At 42.7% G+C, this 20091-nt stretch overlaps 1 protein-coding gene across 3 annotated transcripts in view; it reads right to left on the reverse strand.

Annotated features, from left to right (window-relative positions):
• MYLK3 (myosin light chain kinase 3) overlaps positions 1 to 20091 on the reverse strand; it is a 557372-nt gene that overhangs the window by 325060 nt on the left and 212221 nt on the right. For all 3 annotated transcript variants that reach the window (XM_078668257.1, XM_078668255.1, XM_078668254.1), the window contains exon 2: positions 9240 to 9330. In XM_078668257.1, coding sequence (XP_078524383.1) covers positions 9240 to 9330 — 91 coding nt within the window. The remainder of the gene's footprint in view (positions 1 to 9239; positions 9331 to 20091) is intronic.

The raw sequence follows: 20091 nt of genomic DNA on the forward strand, positions 1-20091 counted from the left end.
CCATAGGAAAACTGCAACATTCTATTGCCAATAACTTTGGCGTCGATTGATAAATCTTCTTGAAATTTTCCAAACTTTGGGCCAGCTCAGTTCCACTCCTTCCCTGAAAGTATGGGGGTGATTGGTCAAGCGGGAACCGAGAAAAAGGGGGTCCGAAAATGCATTTTCCCCCTGCAATTTCTCATAGGACCTTTAGCCACGCTACAGCTCCAACGGCTGAACGGAATTGCACCAAATTTAGCAGAGAGGTAGTCTTCAGTTCCGACTTGTGCCTTTGGCATATCTGATGTCAATCTGTTCAGTAGTTTCTTTGAAAATTACGGTTAAAGTCATTTATATATCTATGGGCGCGGAGGATCCGCGGATTGTGCGAGGATTGGCCTCGTAGGATAAGCACACCGTACCGATCACACGCTGAATTCTAATTGGCTGTCAAGCGGTTGTAAACATTCGAAACCAGGAACTGTGGGCAGCCATTTTGGGCCACGGTAGAAGCGAGGGTGAAGTTGTCTGTGAAATATGTTGGCAAAACGTGAACAGGGGCAGGTTAGACACACCCTGACCCATTAGGCCTGCTCAGGGGGTGACATAGGGACCCGCGAGCAAAAAAAGTAAGAACTTTTTTTCCCCAAAAAAAGTCGCGATATGCGCGTAGGATCCGCGCATTTGGTCACTGAAAAAAACGAAGCATGTATTTTTTAGATATATATATCAAGCTTATGTGTATAGATGTTGGGTGGTTCTAGAAAGAGCCCTTGTGTTTATTGAGAGAGTTTAGTAATTACAAGTAAGTACCGATGCAGAGTCTAAAGTTCACGAGGAAGACTGGGTTTCCTTCATCTGTAAAATGTACACTATCTCTTTAATAGATGCCATGCATATTGAAACGTAGATTGTTGTGGTATATGGACAATATTCTATAGTCTCGTATAAAAGTAGAAAGATTTATTCACATGTTTATTCACTTATCTGCGCAGATCAGGTGTTCTAGTCTCCCCCTATCTTGACGAATGGTTGTTGAAGGCGGGCTCACCCCAGAAAGTCGTATCCCACCTCCAGACTAAGGTCGACCTCTTGCACCTGCTGAGGTTGTCCATCAACGTGCCGAAGTTGCACCTGTGCCCCTCTCAGAAGCTCCTCTTCATCGGAGCGGTTCTGGACTCGGTGCAGTTTCGGGTTTTTCACTCCGAACAGCGGGTTCGGGATATTTAGGCTCTGATTCTGATCTTTCAGCTTTTATCCCGGGTCTCGGTCAGGTTGACCCTGCGGCTCCTGGGGCTGAAGGCCTCCTGTATCCTAGTGGTGCATCACGCAAGGTAGCATGTGAATAAATATAAACATAGGCCACGCAGTTTGCGTCCCGTAATACACAAATTTCAGGGGGTGGTGGTTCCCGGGACTTGAGGGGGGTTGTTCAAGCCCACATACTTGTAATGTTGTAGGGGGGGTTGGACGCGAAAGTGGTGCAAGGGGGTTGTAAATCTGGTACACAGTGTTTTGTTTTACTTTGCTTTCCTTTCTGTGATGTAGAAGATCCTGGGAAAATATAACAGTTTTTGTACAGCCAGTAACTTTTAACCCTACCCCCAAACGGCTTTCTGCCTGTTATCATAGTAACAGTTCATGGAACACTTACGTGAGCACAGAGGTTAAAAGTTCACCACACTACGTTGCTAATGAGTTAGCCTCAGAATTATGCTTCAAATTATAAATATCATTTCTATTGATGACTGCTACCCCCAAAAAAAAAAACAGATGTATGTACTTTTTTAATTAACTTTTATTAAAACAATAACTGGAACTATAACTAAAAGATAACAATATAATAAATAACTATAACTAACAAAACAATATAATAAACAACATATAATATGGAGTCTTCAAGAAGTATTGTAGTTAATCTGCAAAACAAAAAAGAAAATGAGTGTTTAAAATTAGATTGATGTGACTAAATGAGGTCAAACAATACAAGTCAATTTAACACTTGACAATATATTTTTTTTAATGTTTCCAGTGTGCCGAAACGCTTCCACTGGCATTGTACATGCAGACTTTGGTCCACCCTTTTTATCAATTTTTGCAGTTTGAGATATAATGTCGTACCTCTGTTATTCATCTCCTACTTTCTGCTTTCAAATTCTTTTGTAAAGACGTTAACAACAATTAAAGGGAACCTTTTCTGCATATTTTTAATAAAGCATTTGACACAATGCATAGTGACACCGTATTTATTGAATGTTTTGAAATTAATTTTCACAAGTCTTAAAAAGGTGAATGCAAGAAAAGTTACTTGCTACATATGCAAGACTGCTTTCAAGAGGAGACCCCAATAAAGAGGACTGGTGTGGAACTGCAAGTATGCGGAAGCACTTGCAGACTAAGAATCTGGTCAACTTTGCAAGGGAAGAGTTAAGGAGATTGAGAGAGGCTCCTCCTGCTTCATGAGGAGGCCCAAGTACCAGTGGAGCAACACCGTCAACCTCTACTGCACAGCCTAATATTTGTCCCCAATTTGGAACCCTTTAAGAAAAAAAGTAAGAAGGTTGGGAGCTCTGTATGCCATCCTAAAATCCAATCATCCATTAGTGATACAGAGATCCACCGTGTTTCAGACTCATTCGTAGAAGTGTGAATTTGAGATTATCTGCCAACGAAAACCCCTCAAGTACTTATATCCGTTACTTTTTAACTTCATCTAGTAGTCGTATTGTGAGTATTTACCATAAGATTGTCCGTTAAAAGCTTGTGAATGTGCATGGCTTCGGACAACTAGTAAATGCCATATTTGAGACATCGGTGTAATCAGCTGGAACAGGAGGATATTGTTTTCTTCAACCTCGGCAACAAACATTCTGCAAACTGAAAAAAGAGTTAAAAATGTATATGTTGTACATATGTCCAAGATTAATTTAAATGTACATCAAAATATTTGTTCTCAATAGGATTGGGGATGAAAAGCAATTATCAGAGGTTATATTTGGCAAGCAAAATAGGAAATAGAATTGCATTATACAAATGTTAGGCCGAGATTGGTCACTCACTTTATTTACATTGCAATTTTCAGCTGATAACATATGGAGAGCAGTCAGTGGATCTGGTGTGTCGAGTTGTTCACCACCACGTGGTATAGTGTATGGGCAGGACAGCTTGTGGCGACCAGTACGTCTCATGGTTGAGATATCTGTATAATGAGATAGAACAGGTGGCAAATGAAGTTTAAGATTATTAAAAAACATGGAGAGCATGCTAAAATACAAAATTGACCAATCAATTACATGTGCGTTGCATGGGGAGGAAGGAGCACGCGACGCACTACTTAAAAAATTATATGCGGCCGGATTAAGTAATTTGCCCAGAAACATCGCCTACCAAGGCAAAATATTTAAGTTATAAGAGCTGGAAACCGTGCTAAAATACACTTTTGCCGAAAACATTACTTTTGCAATGCATGGGGCACGTGATGCACTACTTACACGAGAAAAACTACATCGCATTCACTTGAACAGCACGTAGCACACTGCTGTAGGAGCAGCCACTTGGCGCTTGTCAACTTAAACAAACGCACCAGGATTAAGTGATTTGCACAGAAACAAAAGTTACGAAGTCAACTTTAACGATATAAAAAAGCAGGAAAGCGTGCTTAAAAACAGCATTGCCAAATCGAACATAAATTTACATTTACACGGTATTTAAAGATTGTTCAGATTAATTAATTTAATTACTCTTAAAAAAGTGCTCACCTACGAAGAAGTGGATACGAACACTCTCAATGGCTGTGACTGCGGAATATGAAATGTTCAAGAAGGTTGGCAGCTTATAAATGCTTTGCAGAAGGATGATTGGTTGAGTATGATGTCACTGGGTGTGAGAGCTGTGATTGGGCATGTTGTAATTGAACATGTGCAAATAAAATGAAATAAGTTAGGGGTACATAGCCAGACGGTGGGACGAATTGTGCACATGCGGAACATTAACACGCGTGCGCTACCACAAACATGCATTCGCAAAGTGAAGGTGTTAGAAATGGAATCTCTGGCTGGCTAGGGCTTGCGCCAAAACCAGGCAGAGACCACCACTCTACGTCAGGGCAAGGGAGTTACACGCCAAGATAACCCCTGCTCACCCCCTTGGTAACGTGACACGAGCAGTAAGGCTAAACTCGGAGGCAATGTGAGTTAAGTGTTTGCGCACGCACCCCCAGCAACAACACCCAAGGCCCACCACAAAGGAAACTCCACACAGGGTTATATGTAAAAATAGCCTTTGTATTGTACAAAACACATTAGATAATAAATACACACTTTACAATGTGCCATAGGCACGGGCAGAATTTACAGGGATAAGGTACATGGGACAGGGCCACGGGTGCCACTGTCAGGAAGAAACACTTTTAGAACTAGCACTCGGTAGAATTAGCACTCTGTAGGGATAACCATCTACACATAGAACAATTGTAGAACCAGATAGAAAATAAAGCACACAACCAGTAACCACTGGTAAGAGGTAAGTACCACCTACGCAACCCTAACCACCTTAGAAGAATGTCACGCAGGGAACCAGAACCTTACTAGCAACACCTGTACTAGGAAGAACAACCACCTAAGTATCACAATACATTTAGGGGTATAAGCATGAACACTTTACACATGATGCATAAACATACATTCAGCGGTGTAGGAGAAAAGCACATGACGCATAAAAACACATTCAGAGGTGCAGCAAAGAACAATTCGCGGAAACTACATAAGGTCACAACCTGTGACTGTCTCTAGGCCAACTGACCTCTCAGGGGGGTAGGACGCCCTGTGTCCCAATGTCAGGGGGGGGGCCTAAACGTAGCAGCTGCCCACTAAGTGCTGGGCAGCTGAATCACCACGCGTTGGAGCCTCGTGGGCTCAAGAGCAAGCTGTGGGGCAAGTGGGAGCCTTGGGGCCCCGAAGAACAAATGTGCCCCCTGAGCCCTCGTGGGCTCTTCACAGAAAATGGCCCCACCGTTGGAGTCCCGCTCCTGGGGACTCGAAATCTAACAAATGCCCCCAGAGCCTCACAGGCTCTAACAACGAAATGCCGCCTTTTGGAGCCTCTCAGGCTCGTAAAACAACTAGGCCCCTGAGCCTCTCTGGCTCGGAATAAACACTTGAGGTGCTCTGTAGCCTCTCGGGGCTCGTCCCCAAATCTGCCCCCAGAGCCCTCGTGGGCTCGAAATCACCATGCGCCCAGAAGCCTCGTGGGCTTTAAGAAATGCCCCCGATCATTGGAGTCCCACACTGTGAAAACAATGGCCCCTCTGTTGGAGCGTCGGGCTCAGAAGAAATGCCCCTAGGAGCCTCGCTGGGCTCTAAGACAAATGGCCTCTCTGGTTGGAGCGGCCCGCAAAGGCGGGCCCGCTCAGAACTGGAGCCGGGTTGCGACCGGCTACACTGTGGCACTCGCGGAGCCCCCACCAGCCCTCCTTACTCACCGGGCGGTTCCGGGGACTCCGCTCTCCCACGGTCAGCTTCTTCTTGGGTTGCCGGGGTGTCTTCGGCTGCGGCGCCTCCCTCCTTCCTCCGGTCGGACTTCCAAAATGGCGGCCTCGCTGGGGAAGGGGCCGCGAGAGTCCTGGTTGCTGGGCAATCCTCCGGCCAGGCTAGTACGCGGTAGGCTGGCGGGACCGCCAATGGCAGCGCAGCCCTGCAGACGAGCCCCCAGGCTCCGGGTCGAGCTGCTGAGTCCCGCGGGGTGATTCTCTTTGCAGCAATACTGGGTAGGCTCCCGTTCTAGATCAACAATAAAGCGAGGTGGGCACTCGCGTGGGGAGCACAAAACGGCACCAGGTCCCTGGCGGGGTGGGCACCCGTCAGGGGTCACCCAAGGGCAAAAGACACGGCAGTATGCGGCGTGGGCAGCCGCGAAAGTGAAAATAAGGCGCTCTCAAGCGCTAGAGGCAAAATAAAGCGCTCTCAAGCGCTAGGGTCCCAAAAGTCCAGGGACCAGCACAAAGTCCTTCAGGAGGTGGGGGGGCAAGGCTGGGCCCAGAGCCAGCTCACAGGGTCCTCCTAGGCAGGGAGGCAATCCCCAGTGGCTTTCCTCCTGGCGCCCAGCAGCAGCCCCCCTCAGCAACAGGATCCAAGAAGAGAACAACTTGTAAGGGGACACAGCCCCTTTTTATACAGTGAAAACCTTTGTCTGGGTGCAGGGTGGGAGAGAAACCAGTCGCAGCTGGTTTTGGAGCACTCTTGATGTGCTCAGCCCCCCTTCCTATTCACTAGTTAGGCTAGGGTCATCAGTCGCACCACAGGGCCACAGAGCCAGCATTGTGTGGGGAAAGCCCAGCCCTATTCAGGTCCCAGGTGCACCCCTCCCTCACATCAGCATGCTAATCTCTCCACTCACCACCGGGGCAGACCCATCCAGACTCCTGGAGCCAGGCTCACCAGCCAGCTCCAGCCAATCACATGCCAGCACACTCACTGCACCCGCACACCCATGTCTAGAAGTGGCACTTCCACACTAGACACATTCACGTCGCACACATCATTGCGCAGCATTCAACCTCACGAGTCCGCACATACCAAACTCAAGCCTGCACTCCCCACGCATCAGGAACTAACACGGGCACATACATTCCCCATGCATTCCTATGGGAGGGCAGACCAACCTCACTACATGCACGCACTTTACCCTGGGACACAGGGAAAAAGGGCGTAGAAACCAAAAATCACTACCACCAATTCACATTCATAAACAAAAAGTTTAGGGGTGAACCTGCCAGAAGGGCCAAGTCCAACAGAAGGCAACTCCTACGGGGTACATACATAGATGGAGTTCGGATGTCCCCGGGGTCTTGAAGTGGGTTCAGGAGGGGGGCTTTGCAGCCCTCCTCCATAAAATAATAATATATAATTAGCTACGGCCCACTTCCTATAAAAAAAATTGAATATGTATACTCCGCTTATTGTCATCGTATCATAAGCGCACCCTTCCGATCACGAGCTGAAGGCTAATTGGCTGTCAAGTGGTTGTCAACATTCGAAACTAGAAACTGTTGGCAGCCATTTTATGTCTCGGTACAAGGGAGGCTGAAGAAGCGCGTGAAATGTATGTTTAAAACGTGAAAAGGGGGAGGGTAGACACACCCTGATCCTCTAGGTCTCCTCAGGGGGTCCCACAAGGTATACCAGGGCCCCTATTTTTTTCCTTTTTTGGGGAAAAATCGCGGGGTGCGCGTATGATCCGCGCATTCTAGCGATATTTTTTTTAAAAAAAAGACGTGGGCTTCCGCGTGTCTTTGGTAATTTGCATTCTTTCAACTGTTTAGAGGAGATGCAGCAGTGCTGTATCCAGGATCCACCACTGAGTAAGAAAAGGTAACGATAACACTATTTACCTGCTAAGTGAATTTCTACCCATAGGATAACAGTGCGCAACGCCATAAAAAAATTTAAAAATAAATAGAAATAATTTAAGTATATTATGAACAATGTATAATAATGAAGAAAAAAAATAATGTAAAAAAATGTAATAAAAAAATGTGTAATGTAATTTAAAAAAATAACATCTAAAAATAAAAAGAATAAAAAAATGTAGTTAGAAAATATAAAAAAATATATATTTACAAATTAGCATTTAAAAATCTTTGAAATTCACTGACGAAAACACAGGTTTCAGACATGTTATAGTTAGCAATTAGCATTTAAAAAACCTTTGAAATTCACTGAAAAACCATAGGTTTCAGACATGTTATAGTTAGGAATTAGCATTTAAAAAACCTTTGAAATTCACTGAAAAAACCATAGGTTTCAGATAAGTTATAGTTAGGAATTAGCATTTAAAAAAACCTTAGAAATTCACTGAAAAAACATAGGTTTCAGGGGTGTTATAGTTAGCTGGATATTTCACTTGTATAAAACCATTGAAATTACCCCGTTATGGTTAGTTGTACTAACTATAACTCGCGCGCCCGCAATCCACTGCTGATGATGTCACGTATTACATCATTCATGACATGGTCAGTGACATCACTGATGACATCACTGATGACATCTCAAATGACAGCACATTAATTCCACACAAAGGTTGCCCTGGTAGAAATGCCTCACACGAGGGGATTACAGCACAAATGCTGTCGGTAGCAGCTCAGCAGCCTGTCACACATCAATCCTCTCAGGCCATACGTGTTTCGGGTGTCCTTTCGCCCTTGATCACTGGCATCACGATGAAAGACAAAGGCTTGCTTGCTGACACGTGTTATTATATATATAAAAAATGAAGCAGAAAATCTAGGAGGAGGTTTATTATTTCTACGGAACATTGAACCCATTATGTTTCCCTCAGTTAACCCCTTCCGTGCTAATGACGAGCTCAGCTCGTCATGAGGCACGGTGCTCGTGTGCTCATGACGAGCTGAGCTCGTCATGACCACACCCATTATTATTGACCCTCAGCACAGAAGAAGAATATCTCAAGCAGCGGTGTGGTTAAGGAACTGGAAGATATCCTGGTCGTTGGGAAGTCGCAAGAATTCTCTTTGAAACAACATTTTACCAGCGCACCCACTTATGGTCACGAAATCTGGTCTACAAGATTTAGGCCACTAACACTGTTGTCACTCTAAGAGACAGGAGGTCTGTTGCAGGACCAATCTATGCAACAACTCACAACATTGTGTTATCTTATTACATAAATCCATCATTGGATGCACCTTTTTTAATTCCAATATATGTTCCAGGGTTGACATGCGCTAATCACATACTGATGTATGACAATTGCAGACTCTAATTGTAATCTTCTAAAAACACTGTAAAGTGTTTGCTCACTGTGGCGCGAGCGGTGACAATACACAGTAGAACTATTTGTTACAAATGTTTAGTAGTACCAAGGTGGAAGTGGCATGTACCATCTCAGTGGTAATTGGAGTAGATCTGGGGCCACTACTGACATCACAGGAAGTGACGTCTTTATTGAAAATTCAAGGTAGGTGCATGTTAATAATGAAGAATACAATACAACTGATACAAACTTAAGCATCTAGGAGGAAAGCTTACATTTAAAGGCTGAGAAATCAGTTTTAGCTCCATCACAATAACTGCTAGAGTCCACAGGATGTACAAGCAGCAACACAGGTTTAAATGCAACACAAGCTACCCCTAGATGTCAGGCTTGACAAAAACGTTGTCTATAATGGGCAGCGTTATCATTTTCTGAACATCCTAAACTTTTATAACTATAGCATTATCATAGCAAAAATATTGCCTTACCTTCCACAGCTCTTCGGATTTCCGCCTGGACACCTCTAGTGTTAAGGACATGCTTTGCTTTGACAGTTTTTTCTTCTGGTTTTTCTTTAGTCTTATAAACAAAAGTAGAAAAAGAAAAGAAAATGTTTTCATTTTGGTTATTCCATTTAGCCCACAAAACAAAATAGGAGACAGTTAATTTTCTGGTTCTTTCACGGGGGACATTGTATTTGATGAGTATCCTTTTATTAAACTACATGTTAACCAAGAACAGAGGAAAAGACAGTGGGCACTAAAGCCGAAAGAATATGTGGCTCAATGACCGAGTAAGAGATGCGCACCGCAAGTGACAAGATCCTAGTCAATGGGCCACCTGAAAAAGGAGGAAGTGATGCAAATAATACAACATTATGAATGCACCAAGTGTCCCAAACGTTTCACAGATAGCCCTTGTGGAAGCTAACTTTAGATAACAATGATGGCATCCATTTTGTATAATTTGACATTGTGATAATTCAATGATGATGGGAATTATATACAAATAGAATAATTGCTTGATATCATGTGACAGTCTTAAAAAAGAGTTAGAACTTTGCTTTTAGTAAGCTGCCTGTAACACGACACACTGCAAGGTTTGCACAAAGAGTACATTTCCATGTTATTACATTTCTGCCTGCATGCATTAGCAACAGGCCCTGTAGGCCTCAAAAGTGTATTCAGCCACACCAGCTAATGTAGACCATTGTGATTGCATTTGGGCATAAATGTAATAGTTAACTGTCTGGCTTTAGATACAGGGGACTTTTCATGTGCACATAGGGTGATTTCCAACGTATTCTTGTGTAACGATGTACTGTAAATTTCCAAGCACAAAATGTTTCTTCACCACCTACCGGGACATGAGGGCCTAGACATGACCTGTTACACAGATAAATTATAATGAAATGTTGTAGTCTGTGTCTATAAAGACTTGTGTTTTACTTCTGCTATTGGAGCACTCATCTGAGGCTCCCGTGCATGTTAAATAAATTCTCTTTATTTTACTCAGGTTGTTGTGACGGAGTTATGATTTTGGGTTCTACAGATCTTTTCAGTTTCCACACCATGTTGCTATCTCGTGTCTGGGAACACAAATTCTGTAGTGGTATCAGTGTGAGGAGGAGCACGATGAAGAAGCATGCCACATATGGGTGGGTGAGGGTTTACGTCCTTAAAATAAAATATCTGTTGCAAATTGTGATCACTACTAAAAAATTGATTACTCTTATTAGACCCTCTGCACCTATTTTGTGTTGTATTAGTTAGCAAGAAGTCCTTAAATTGCACCCGTAGAATTTCCCAGTGCCAACCTTCCACAAAATATCAAGGTATTCCCCGCATTCAATAGATTCTACATGTGTGACCTTTGGCATAGGTGATACACCAACAAACACACAATATTTAGAAATGCTAAATTAAGCACTCTATGTATACATCCGAGAACTAGGCAGGTAGTGAACAATATCAAGAAATAATAAACTCTACATATTGAATAAAGAAAACTGCTCAAGTCTTCCCTTAAATCCCCGGCATTCACTTGCTGACATTTGCAGTACACTCAACACTGATGCACTTTCCTCCTTTGACCAGCACATCTACCTACAGAAATGAATTTTAAAAATTCATCGACTTGACCTAGTGTCTTTCATCATAACACACCTTCCTTTTTTCTTGCTCGGCCTAAGCCTTTCTCACAACAGCTATTAGCACCCTCTGTCCTCTGTCCTCTGTCTCATTCATGCTCAACCCCCACAAACACCCTGCGAGCACACACCTCTTCTATCTTTCATCAATTCAAACGACAGAGACTTGTAACAGTATGCAAGGCAAAGCGATTGAGCCGTGCATGAGCGGGCACCTCTTTATGTGGATTTACCACAGCTGCCAAAGCCAAAAGTATAGCTCCTTTTAAAACATTAACGATTATATACACTGATAAAGTCTAATGTCAAGTTTTCGTGATTTTGCTCTAAAAATGTGGAAAGGTCATTGCATAATTAATTTGAGGAGATGATAGGAAGTTTGGGGATGCTGTAGCTGATTTTGGATTATAAAAAGGTGTTAGCCAGCAAATTGGTACGAGAAATAAGCATTTTGCACTCAGAAACTGTGCTAAATGAAGCAGAACATGAACAGCGAATGCCTGCTTGCATTTGCTATATGTGCTTTCGCGTTATGATTTTCCCCAAAATTACTCATAATCACATAATAATCGGTAATTCTGTGTCAGAGTAACGCAGAATTATCAAAATTGCTCCAATTACTCCAGAGTAAATGAAATTCTGCCCAGGCCTAGCCATCATTTTGGGACACCAACCATTTGTTCCCTGAAAAAGCAACAGTAGACATGACCAGTGCAGTCCCTTGTTTTATCTCTTCACCAACAAGGGCTTCTGTCAATACCAGATGGCCATTTCCCTGTTGCTAATACCCCTTGTACCAGCTATACATGTCACTCTTGTTTTACAAAAACCCTTCCCCAACCCACAAAATTAAAACCCTTTCACTCAACAATTCAAATGGCACCATCAGACCCGAGCACAACATGTCAGAGGTGGTCAACAGAATTAGAATCAATTTATTTCTGAGGTCAGTTTAACAAGTGAATAAAATATACCAAAATGCCTTCTAAACTTAGACTCAGATTTCCAAAAGTAGCCTAAAAACCGTACACACTACCAGAAGTGGTCTCCACTAACCAGAAGGGGCCTCCACTTCCAGAGCTGGCGAGGAGGCTTCCAGAACTGAGCAAAACACTCTAGATAGTAAGTACAGGACTTGAAACAAACCTCCACATGTGTTTCACAGAGATGAGCATAATTCTCCAGTTGGTGTCTACCGAAATGTACAATACGAGAGAAGTGACATCCAGCACTAGATAGAAAACTCCAAATGTCCCCAGAAGATTCTCCAGCTCCTGAACGTCCCTGGCAGGGAGTCAGGCACCCTGATTTGTGGGTTGGTGCTCCTCCACCAGGGCTTGTGAGGGACACCCTGTAGGAAGATGTCCAGATGCCTGTATGAGAAGACTGTGAATTACACAAGCAGGATGGTGCAGAACATCGCAGGAAAGAAAACAAAGCTCTAAAAGCACCGTCTCTCAGAGCAATGATAGGCGAACTTCGTTAATTCACACAACAAAGCTCCCTGCCACGAAGGATTTAAAAAAAACTGCTACAGACTACCAACCAGATGAAGAGAGTCAAGTAACTTCATTTCTTATTTTTAATGTCTTAGTTTAACTCTTCAGCTTAAATTGAGAATATTGAGAATAAAAATATTGTTGATGTAATTCAAAACTAGTCAATTGGTTGCTGTAAATTGACTGTCGATCCGTGGAAAAGACCAGAACGTCAAATAACGCTGAAACCGCGTTTCATTTTTGTGCACGACACTAAAAGTCTCGTTTAATTAATTTAGCGATTAATTAATTAATTGATTCTTATTTAGTAGAAGACGCACGCCTGCTGCGAGTGTTACTCGTCTGGCTCATGGATGACAGACAACAGTGGACCAAAGGGGCTCGCGGCCGTGGTGCGTCACAGACGCAATGTTCTTGTTTATTTCAGACGTTAACTGTTCTGACCTTTCCAGGCCTGTCATTTTCGTTAAATTAGCCACCTGTCGGCGCCTCCGCAGGAGCCCTAATGAGAGCAGTATGGCTACAGCGGGCACGTTGCTGATAGTTCACTGGTCGGGAAATCATGTATAAAGGCTGCTGAGGTATTTTAGTTCTTCGCGAACTCCCCCCTTTTCATTGCACCAGAAATACACTGCAGCCATAAACACTAATCTGCATTTTAAGTTTCAAAATACTAGCCTAATGACGTCAAAGCAGTAATTGTTTATGCGTAAGCCACTTGGCCAGCTAATTACAAGGGAAATTGAATTTTAATGAACTTGATGCAGCCAAGCAGCAGCCCACACTTTTGGTACTATTGTTAAGTAGCATACGTGAATCCCACAATCTGCCAATAGTATGGCACCACAGATCTTTTCGCTAGCCTGGAATATGGCTTTCCAAACCTTTCCATCACACACCAAAGGCCAGTGGTGTGTGGTCGGTAGGCTACGTATGTCAGTTTTAATGAGTTGTTTGGTTTTTGGGTGGATTAGACCGAAAGGCTGTACCAAGCTACATATACATTTCCTTGCTTGGTGGGGGAATCGTTGCCAAGCAACTAGATCTGTGCAGTAGCTAACTAGTGCTGTTGGATGCCTTTATAGCCAGTTAATAGCAGATCCAGGCAGAATTGGGGGTATGTTCAGAGTTCTGTCTTAATGTATACAGTTTTAAGGTTTTATGATATATCTTGGTGGGCACTGAAGTTGTGGGTACGTTAATACTCAACCACATGGCAAGTGTGTGCTGTTTTGTGAGATTTAAACAAACACATACCTGTCCAATGTGCTCAGCTAGAGGTTATGATTTTTTTTTTATGATGAATGTGTTTGTGGAACTTTGTACAATGTGCATAAAACTTGGAAATTAAGTCCAAGTAATAAACATTGTTGAGCATTAATTTATAAAGGTATTAAAAAAAAGGTACAACTAACCAGTAGTTTACAATAATCTAAAAAAAGAAATAAATATGTATATGTTACGGTTGCCAGTAGGTAGTTGTAGTTTGAACCTAGTTTCCATAGGAAAAGCATTTTTTGATTTGGCAATAACTTTGGCGTTGTTAGACAATTTTTCGCAAAAGTTTCAAAACAACGGTGCAGTCACTTCAGCTACAGTATTAAAAATTTTGGGGTGATTCGTCAAGTGGGGGCAGAGAAAAAGGGGGGTCCCAAAACGCTTGTTCTCTCTGTTAATTTCCATAGGAAACTTTAGACACGGCTACAGCTCGAACTGCTGAACGGAATTACACCAAATTTGGCAGAAAGGTAGCTCTTGGTCAAGAAAGCACTCTTTGTTAAATGGTGTAAACTGTTAAGTATTTATGGAGAATTTTAGAGATTTCTCAGATATACACCTGTGGCCGCGGTGGTTTCCCAACCCCTGCTAATCTTGCGCCTGAGATCTAATTGGCTGCCAACACTTCAAACCAGGGAGTGTTGGCAGCCATCTTGTGACTGTTGAACGGAGTCACAAGAAATAAGAAGAAAAAAGATTAAAAAAAGAAAAAAAGCCAGGAAGGGGTCAGGGTAGAAACACCCTGACCCCTAGGCCTGTTTAGGGGTCCCATAGTGACCCCCAAAGCCCAAAAAAGCATTTTTTTAAAATGATTTCAGTGGGAGTCGTCGTGGATCTGCAAACCACGCCGAAAAAAACAAGAGTGCGGGCTACCGCACTTTGCTTAATTTAGGCCCCTAGGTGGGCCAGTTAAAAATAATGATGGGGAGGGGCAGCACGGGCCCTCACAGCCCCCGGAACTGCCACTGCCACCCCTACCCCGGGGGCTATGTTAAAAAATAATGCGTGAGGGGCTCCAGGCCTCCCCACGCAGCCCAGGGGATAGGCAGCTTGCCCGGGGCATCTGTATGCTAAGTTATGTATGGGGACCGCGTGGCCCCCATTTTATCTAAAAAAGATAAACAAAGGCCTGGCCCTGGGGAATGGAGTGCCCGGGGCCAAAATTAGCCATAGCTGCCACCCATTTAAAAAACAAATATATATATATATATATATTCTTTACCATACCAAACTTCTGATGAAAGAAGGCGCTGACTCCGTGAGTTTCAATTCAAACGTTTTATTTCTTTGCTCAGTTTCTGCTCAGACGCGTTTCGGCGGCCTGCTCCCGCCTTGTTCACTAACAAATGCATACTAACATCAAAGCTATATATACATAAGCACATTGTCAATGATTAGGTAGGCTCAACTGTTGCTATTGGCAGTTGCTATGGTTACATGGTTACACCCAAGGTGATGACGCTGCCTCCTACATGACTTGCACATTTTAGCATCATGGAAGTCTTTTTACTGTTACTGTTGAATTCACATATAACGTAATTGTGCGGCATATCTCAACAATATAATTTGTGCTTAAATTATAACATGTGAATAATTATGTCTAACATTGTGTAAAAACGAACATTCAAAACTCCCTCCTTACACCGATTACTGGTACATGTGTGTCAGGCACAAATGACAACGAATCCCGTGTGCTCCTACAAACGGTATGGACATGTCTGCTCATATAAGCACAGTGATTGGGTTGGCGCTGTAACCTCATTATTACGAGTTTCCTTGGCGCGCTCTGAGGTGTGCTGTACAAGCTTCTCATCCTGACTCGGTAAGTCCTAAAGCTGATGGTACATGTACCCTGTTGGGCCCTTAATCTCACCGAAGCTGTATATATATGTATATATATATGTATCTATCTATCTATATATATATTCACTGAAAAAACCATAGGTTATAGACCATATATAGTTAGGAATTAGCATTTACTAAACCTTGAAAATTCACTGAAAAAACCATAGGTTATAGACCATATATAGTTAGGAATTAGCATTTAAAAAACCTTATTTTACTCACACAAAACCATTGAAATTCCATATATAGTTAGTTGCACTAACTATATATCGCGCACCCGCAATCCACTGCTGATCATGTCACATATTACATCATTCATGACATGGTCAGTGACATCACTGATGACATCACTGATGACATCTCAAATGACATCACTGATGACATCACTGATGACAACATCCAGTGACTATGTTTCTGTAAAGTTAAAATATGTCTTACATATTGAAGAATGAGTGGATGTATAAGTGTCTGGATGAAGGATTTAGTAGGTGCATGCCTGACTGTATGAGTGAGTGATTAAATGTGTCTCACTGAGTGCATGGGTTAGTGACTAAACTGTCTTAATTTGTGCATCATTATGTCTGTTGTTCTGTAAACTGCTGCATGTGTTGATCAGTAGCTATATGAGTAACTATATGGGTTATTGATTGGTTGCCCAAGTATTTGTATGGGAGACTGAGTGTGTGTGTGGGTGGCTGGGAGGTGTAGGACTCTGTGCATAGATGTGTGAGCAGTTGATTCACTAGATGTATGGGTTCAAAAGTGCATGTGGAAACAGCTGTATGGGCGGTTGACTGTGTGCATGAGTGTATTGGTGAGTGAATGGATATCTCAGTGCTGCATGTCAAAGTAAGTACATATGTAAAACACAGTACATGTGAGAGTTGACATATATAAATAACTGTGCATAAGAGCCAGTGAATGTGTGAGTGGCTGTATGGATCACTGTGAACTTGTATCAGGGATTGTATAATAGAGTAAATATGTGTTAGTATATGTTTGAATAAGTAAGGTGTGTATAACTGTATAGTTGAGGAAATGGAGGTGTGATTGATTCTTTGCATGACTGACTAGGTGTGTGAGTAACTCCATGGATGAGTGACAGTCTGTGAGTGTCTGTTTACACTGAGTGTATCTAAGGTTATATTAGAGTCTGAAGAGGTTAATCGTATTATCACATGAATGATGTCATCAGTGATGTGATCAGTAATGTCAAATGAGATGTCATCAGTGATGTCATCAGTGATGTCATTTGAGATGTCATCAGTGATGTCATCAGTGATGTCATTTGAGATGTCATCAGTGATGTCATCAGTGATGTCATTTGAGATGTCATCAGTGATGTCATCAGTGATGTCACTGACCATGTCATGAATGATGTAATATGTGACATGATCAGCAGTGGATTGCGGGTGCGCGATATATAGTTAGTGCAACTAACTATATATGGAATTTCAATGGTTTTGTGTGAGTAAAATAAGGTTTTTTAAATGCTAATTCCTAACTATATATGGTCTATAACCTATGGTTTTTTCAGTGAATTTTCAAGGTTTAGTAAATGCTAATTCCTAACTATATATGGTCTATAACCTATGGTTTTTTCAGTGAATTTCAATGTTTTTTTAATAGCAAATATCATAAGCTGTCGAATGTCAAGTACGTGGTAAGTGAAAACATTTTCGTGTTTATGCACACTGATCTGCTTTGAATGGTGCCCCCCCCCCTCATTTCTATTAGGAGTACTCTCTCTTTGCAGATAGTGAAAGGTAGTTAACGCAGGCCTTTGCCCCCGTTGTAATCCGTCGTGCCTGCTTCTCTCTCCATTTGATTGACTGTTATCCAAGTATTTACTGTTTTAGAATTAGTTCTCTTTGGTTCATTCTCTATTTACAAACAAACACAGAGTCGCAATACTCTGTTTAGTCTTTGCAGATAACGAAAAATCGTGTAAAAAAAAAGAAAAGGAATCGAGTAAAATCAGTAGGCCACTAATGGGATCTCTTTTTGACCTCGCTAAAATAGAAACATTAGGAACAACCCCTCATGACAAATACAAAACTAGTGAGATGAACTGAACTCCACACAATGATGGCTGCAAAACAGCTCGGCTCCGCCACCCACCCCGCCCAAAATAACGATAAAGAGCGGCTGCCATGATTGGTTGCGGAATGGCCACAACGGAGCTACGAAATGGTGGTGCTCTCATGCTAACCCCAGCTTCAGTCTGAAACATCCAGAAACACTGTAGACTACCAATTCGATCAGTTCCGGTAGCGCCCCAATGTAACCCGGTAGAGAAGAACTAGCCCTCCCCTCTTTGACTGATGGTTCTTGTTGCCTGTCCCTTCTGTTGTCATTTAACAGAACTATTTAGCCTGCTGAAAGGGGTTGTGTTTCGACCGCTGGTTGGTGGAGACATTTTGACTATATTCTGGACCTGCGTTGTCGCGTAATGCGTCATATGACGCGCCGCGTTAGCGCATCCGGAAGTCATCCGGGGCGCGCAGCGCGTAACGTAAGCATAACAAGTCATGTGACTTGTTAATAAAACTTTTCATTGGTTCATTTTACTTTTCTTATTCTAATGATGAAAGCCTTGGTCATATCACCTAAAAATTACGCTTTTAATTACTTCCGAGCATTATTTTTTCTTAAATATATGTTATAATGTTCCAGGCTAATGTACTTTCCCGGAAATTTTACAACTGTCCTGCAAGTAAAATATATTCTTTTTTCGAGAAAAAGAGCGTTTCTTCGTCCCATGACGGAGCCGTTGAGCAAAAGAGGGTCGACCTGCTGTCTTAGTCGCCGATACGCCTGAATATGAGATTCTTATCGATCACTTTATGTTGCAGGAATAGAAAACACAACAGCCCTTGACCATTTATCTTTACTGCGTTCCTTCGTATTATACCTTTTACCCTTCATGTAATTGGTCTGCTTTATTTCACTTGCCTTTTAATGATTCTAAAACAGTGACTATTATTAAAAACTTTACCAATGTATATACTACTACCATGTTTTCTTTTAAAAACCTTTATTGTGAAAATTTCATTATACAAATACGAGCCTATAACCACGTGGGCCTGCCACGGAGCAAACTGTAATCGTATATGATGAATAGACATTTACACTGTAGAGGAACGTAACGGGCGGGCCATTAGGTTGCAAGAACTAAGGTGTCTAACAGTTACGGAATCGGTGGACGTACATTTTATAATTAAAATACGACAGGGCCAGTTACAATAAAATTATCTAGATATACATTTGCGGGCAAGTACCATGGGTGACGTTAATTCGAATTTTCAACAGTACAGTAATCAATAACACATCAGAACTTAATATCAATAGGGATGTCGAAATATTCAATCAATTCTCGTCCCCGCCCGCCATGTGCTTCAAAACTGCATACGTATCTCGTGATTTCAAGGTTCTGCAACCAGTACACAACAAGGAGTTACGAGTCCCATTTATTCCGGCGCCATTTTGGGCGAGGACGGGCAGGTCCAGGATATAGTCAAAATGTCTCTACCAACCATCGACTATGATGATGTTCATATGCTGTATTTATTAGAGTAACACTCATCTGTCCACATGAAATTAATTTACCACAATCTAAACATGTCATTTTAATCTTTCCAAAGTTCTTCTAAATATTTGGGACCGTTTCCCTTGCCTCTGAAGCTCTCAGTGCCACTTCTTTGATGAATGTACTAGCAGGTCAGGGGTTCTCCTCCAAATCTCTCTTTTATGCAGCACTATAATTAATTGGTGCCACCTCTCCATATGACGATGCATGGTATAGTTACCACAACTATATTTTTTTTCGGTTCCTCTGGAGAGTTCATCGTGGCAGATGAAGCGTGTAACGTACCGGGCATTTACCTTTTTTTGCATGTACAGGAAAGGAAAAAAAAATCGAGCGTCTGAGTTCTAAGGTGTCCCAGGGCCATTTTAGTGGACCAGGCCCAAATCCAAAGAACAGGCCGCCATTTTGAGAGTCCTCTTGCAGCCGCCTGTCGCTGTAGCATCAAGAGCAGCCGAAACTCAGCTGAATGGCAACTGAAACGGTAAATGGGCGCCCCACTACATTTCAGCATTGTAGGATGACCACACCAGTACAGCAACTTGCTAGACATCACCTCGGTGCCATCCGGATCTCGGCGCCCCACTGCAGATGAAGTGCCTCTCAACTATGAAACCACCACGGTGACATCCGGATCTTGGCGCGTTGTGCTGCCTTCGGCCTATTCGCACATCGGTCCGCTACTGACGCCATCTCACAGGCTAATGGGGTGACCCACGCCGAGTTTCAGCATTGTAGGATGACCACACCAACTTGCTAGACATCACCTCGGTGCCATCCGAATCTTGCCATCTCAACGCCTAGTGGTATCTTCCATACAGAAAATATTGTTACGCTGCCTTTGGCCCCATTCGCACATCAGTCCGCAACTTAGACATCACCTCGGTGCCATCCGGATCTTGGCATCTCAGCGCCTTGTGGTGTCAGTCAGAAAATATTGTTGCGCTGCCTTTGGCCCCATTCGCACATCAGTCCGCTACTGA

This window comes from Lissotriton helveticus, chromosome 12 (genome assembly GCF_964261635.1).
Source record: "Lissotriton helveticus chromosome 12, aLisHel1.1, whole genome shotgun sequence".
Lineage (NCBI taxonomy): Eukaryota > Metazoa > Chordata > Amphibia > Caudata > Salamandridae > Lissotriton > Lissotriton helveticus.